At 51.9% G+C, this 4,680-nt stretch overlaps 1 protein-coding gene across 1 annotated transcript; it reads right to left on the bottom strand.

Moving 5' to 3' along the window:
• Window positions 1-782: 782 nt before the first annotated feature.
• irf2bp2a (interferon regulatory factor 2 binding protein 2a) lies at window positions 783-3,416 on the bottom strand. Its single transcript, XM_068020204.1, has 2 exons — window positions 2,236-3,416; window positions 783-1,862 (listed from the first exon to the last, which is right to left on the bottom strand). Exons 1-2 carry the CDS (start codon window positions 3,074-3,076, stop codon window positions 1,165-1,167), a joined length of 1,539 nt encoding a protein of 512 aa, XP_067876305.1. The 5' UTR covers window positions 3,077-3,416; the 3' UTR covers window positions 783-1,164.
• Between the last annotated feature and the right edge of the window lie 1,264 nt (window positions 3,417-4,680).

Here is a 4,680-nt window from a genome sequence, read left to right as displayed (position 1 = left end):
CAGCCTGCCCCCACCGCGCCACCTTAAAAGGGGGCAAATCTGAACCATTTGGCTTACTTTCTGCTAAAGGAACTGCATACGGTAGTTAAGTTCAAAAGTCAGTATTGCACAGAAGAGGAGCTATGCAACCAGTCATACTGTTATTCCCCTATTCCTCCTCATGTTTGTCCATGGTCACTGTAAATATTAGCAGAAGAGAACCTCTCTTTTCATGGCAGCATTCTGTCTGGCAAGTACAAGTGTTCAAAGTCATTCTCAGCTGGGTCCTGGCATGGCGATAAATGGAGGCTTTGTTAAAAATTTTAACTCGCCTGCCAAGATCTTAACATTCAATTACACCAAGCAAGTATAATAGCCCATAGGGGGAGGGGAGGGGGAATTTACAGATTTACTCCACCCAACCCAGGCTGTGTGTGACAGAGCAAGCGAGAGAGAAAAAAAAGAAACACAGACAGAGATGCCTTAGGCAATTTTGGCACTTCCTGAGTAGCTGCTATGCAGTCATTCTAAAGAACAAAATCAATGATCTTTGCAAAAAGCTAGACAAGCTACTAAAGTCAAAGTACACGCATGTTGCCTTGCACTATGCTACTCATTAAAACAAACATCTGCAGTCTTCAAGGTCAAACCATACCAGTTTTTCATTTTATATATAACCTCACGCCCTACTGTACCCAGTGACATCACAGCACTCACCAACACTGTCAATGTACACACCACCCCACCCCCACTCAAGCCTTACTCATTACAAGGAAGAAGTAATCACAGACACTAAAAAAAGGTATTAATAAAATGCCAGAAAACTGTATTTGGCAATTTTAACAAGTGCATACAGGTACAACTAGAAGCATTCAGTTTTTTTTTTGCCAAGTGCTCTGAAAGCAATGTTAGTCACAGTCTACAATAAACAGTTACTGTCACCAGGAAAAGGCCAGTACAGAAAGATTTGCCGATAATGTATAATAACGATTTACATCAACAGAGAAAGAGAAAAAACGATCATTGAGTACATACCTTCTTAATCTTCAAAAAATATAGAAACACAATGTATTGAAAATCAAAATTGTACAGCCATGTTTACTTGTTGAGTATATACAATTAATCAGTTTTTGGGGGTCGTTTCAAGAGTCTCTTTTTTAAAAAAAACACAAACACACAAACGAATCATGGGTCTCTCTCCTTTTTTACTTTGACGTCCCCAGCCAGAATGGTGGCGATCTCTCCTTGCATGAAAGCCCAGGGCACGTTGGAGCCGACCAGTGGGCACTTCTCTCCGCTGGGGCAGTACACCTCGCCTGTGGCTCCCTGTTGCTTGATGCTCTCCCGGGAGCAGGGGAAGCAGAATTTGTGCGACGGCACTGATGGGCACTGCACGAAGTGGGTGTCCTCCAAGCGTTCGTGGCATATTGTGCAGCAGAGTGGTACGCTGCTGGGCACCGAGGAGTCTGGAATGTTTGGCGGGTGCACCGGCTCTATACCTGGGTGAGGGTTGCCCACCGGTGCCGGGGCGTCCCGGTGGCCCATTCGCCTCTGGCTCAGGGATGACGGCGAGAGGGGGCTGCTGCTGTTGCGTCGGGTGGTTGAGTGTACCTGTCCGGCTTCCTTTGGTGAGTGCACACTGCCCGCGTTGTCCGCCACCAGGATCAGGGCAGCCATGGGAGACTGTCCATTCTGACCACCGTCTGGTGGCGTGGAGTGGGGAGATGGTGAGGGGGCGTAGGGCGCCGGGGTCATCTTCAGGCCATCGGCTGGCATCAGGGGCCAGGGTTGCCCCTCTCCATTGACCTTGTTGCTGAGGGGTAGCCCGGCCCCTTCGGATTCAGGCTCAGGTGATGCTTTCCTCTTCCGGCCTCCTCGGGTACCTGGTGAAGGATGAGGGGGAGGGGGAGGTGGGAGAAAGGGGTGAGGAAGGAGGGGACGTTTCATTAAATACTGTGTGGCAACAAAAGAATAGCAAGCATCTAAACTTGTAGTTATTGCAGTCCAGGCCACTTCCTGGAAGTAGCACGCTGCTGCTGTCACAGGACGACGGGCCGAAAGGCCTCCTTCTTACTATATCATTTTAAGTCAATCACCCCACTCCCCCTTCCGGAGCCTAACTTCATATCACACACCCCACCTTTTGCAACCAGAGAGAATAATTCCCTTTTGCATGCAATGCAGCCTCCGCACTTTGCATCAACACATTTGCAGACTAGGAAACATTATGCAGAAACTTTCATTCAGATTGCATACCTGATTTGGCTGCTGCAGCCGCTGCCGCCGCCGCCGTGGCATCGAAAGCGAGCACCCGGCCGTGCTGCAAGGAATGCTCCTTCTTGAACCTCACGTCGAAGGGCGGGTGGCCGGCCAGGGTCATCAGCGTCTCCTTCACCGTCTTGGGCTTCCCGCCCCAGTCGTCCCCCCGGCTCTTGAGGCTGTCAGCCAGCTCTGCCAGGCCGTCGGCTCGGTGCTTGCTGTCCTTGGCCTCGTGCTCCGCCTGGCCGCTCGAGCTGCCGGGCCGTTTGTTTACATCCAGGAGGCGCCCGTTAACGCCGTGCGGCGGCTGCGAAGGCGGCGGCGCCAGCGGGTGTGAGCTGCCGTTCACTATGGGCACCAGGTTGGGAGGCGGCGGCGCCCCGTGAGCCCTCCTCGAGTTGGGGCTCTGGCGGTTTAGCTCCGGGGGCTCGTCGGCTTTCGAGTATCCGTTGAGCAGCGAGCCGGTGCCGTTCTGCCGCGCCGGGGGGAACTCTAAGCGAGGGGGAGGCCGGTCGGAGGCCAGCGGGTAACGGTCCAAAGGCTGAGGCGGCCGCGACGAGCAGCCGTCCGCCGGGTGCCCCAACTGCGAAGAGCTCTCCTTGGTCAGCGTGGCTTTACCGGGAACCGGCCCGGGCGATCGGCCCTCCTGGAAACCGTGAGCCCGCTTGAGCTGGCGGGCGGTGTCGATCACGAACTCGATGCGGTCTGCTCCCTCGTAGTTGACGCATCCTCTGCAGACGGGCTCCGTGAAGTCCCAAATCATCGCCCACGGCATGCGGGGCAAATCACACAGGTAACAAGACTGTCTCCTGGTCGATGCGACCGCCGCGGACGACATGGCGGCGACTCTGTGTGCGTGTGTAAGGGGGGCTCCACCGAGTGTGTACTGGCGGCTCCGAGTGTGTCTGGGTGTGTGTCTCACTGTCTGTCTGGGGGGGTGTGTGTGTCTGTCTGTGCACAGGATTCCCCCTTTCACCACCCCGCCCCCTTCTGCTGACTTTGCAACAATCTCACTGCAAAGGATACAACAAAAATAATTTGTCTTCAAAGAAACAAAGTATCTACATGAAATGGTTACTAACTTGCAACTTCATGGCAGCGCCTGTACCCGGAGCGCGCGCCCCGGACTCGCTCTCCCTCTCACTGCCCCTCTCGCGCTGTTACTCGCTCACCCCGGCCTGACGTCACCCGTCAATCAGCCCCCCCCTCCTTCTCGGTCCAAACAAGCCCCGGCCGATTCTTCGACAGCTCCTCCGCGCGCATGCGCGATCGCCGCCTCTCCCTCCCCTTGTGTGTGAGAGCCAGCGAGCGCGGGGCCTCTGGTGACGTAGCTCCATTGTCCTCGCCCCTCCCCCTTCCTTCTGCGGATTGAACACATGAGGGAAGGGGGAAATGTGAAGCGGCGCATGCGCGTTGACTCACTCTGTATGTAAATAAGAGCTACGTTTACCAACATTCCATTTGGAATGCCAGGGCGGCCGGGCGCGCGTCACCGGCGCCATGCATCGCTTGCTCTGCAAATTTGCAAGGGCGAGCGAGCGAGGTTTGTAATGCAAACTGCGAGCTTACCAGGCGGAAATGTGAGTTAGTGCACAGGTAGCACTATTGCAAAAACACACACAGGGCAGTGAAAGGGGATCCTTAGCACACTGCAAATTAATGATTCAACCACTCTAAAATTAGAAGCGTTTGTCATGAATGGAACTTTTCTTTTTCCCAATAAAAAGGAACTGCACATGTGAAGATCCATTTATGTGTGTGTGTGTTTTCTCTCCACCTGGGTTACGAGGAGGGATCTGCCTTCCATAACTGGAGGGTCTTTTTGGTGCATTGTTCTTTGCAAATCGCATTAACTCTTTCCGAACAAATCACAATCATTTCACTTCTGTAATGAAAGTACGTTGAAGGAATTATTGTGCAATTGTAACTTTTTTTAAAAAATAATTTAAATCCGCCACTTTGGCATCGTATTAAGGGAGTTTTGAGGAAGCAAACCGAACTATTGCAACAACAGCAAAGTATAAAACAAATGTGGAGAACCCTCGACACAAGCAGTTCCCTGCATTTACATAGTGCAGCCCGGGATGACGTCAGGGCCCGGATACAGTGCCCTCCTGTTGATATTGGAAATGTCACAGGAACTGCAGCCAAGAAATGGTGGAAGCGTTTGGCTCTTGTGTTTTTGCACCACAAACGGAGGCGTCTAATTTTGCATTTATCTGCAATAAGAAACGAAACCCCCTTTTTGTTTTTTTTTAAGCGATGCGTGTCTCTACGGAAACCCCTCGCTGTACAGTTTACATATTTTTTCTAATAGTTTCGTTTTTCAATACGCAGGGGATTAAATATGGTGCAAACACGCGCTGTTGCTCACCATTAATATTTTACACATGTTTCTCCCTCAGTTCATTTGTCAATGGTACATTGTAGCGTGTTTACAAC

This window comes from Heterodontus francisci, chromosome 3, assembly GCF_036365525.1.
Source record: "Heterodontus francisci isolate sHetFra1 chromosome 3, sHetFra1.hap1, whole genome shotgun sequence".
Taxonomy (NCBI): Eukaryota; Metazoa; Chordata; class Chondrichthyes; order Heterodontiformes; family Heterodontidae; genus Heterodontus; species Heterodontus francisci.
This window is presented reverse-complemented; position numbering and strand designations above follow the sequence as displayed.

Coding starts and splice junctions, on each gene's coding strand:
- irf2bp2a (XM_068020204.1), bottom strand. CDS start 3,076: ATGTCGTCCGCGGCGGTCGCATCGACCAGGAGACAGTCTTGTTACCTG. Junction 1,863..2,235: donor GGCTGCAGCAGCCAAATCAG/GTATGCAATCTG, acceptor ATCCTTCACCAG/GTACCCGAGGAGGCCGGAAG.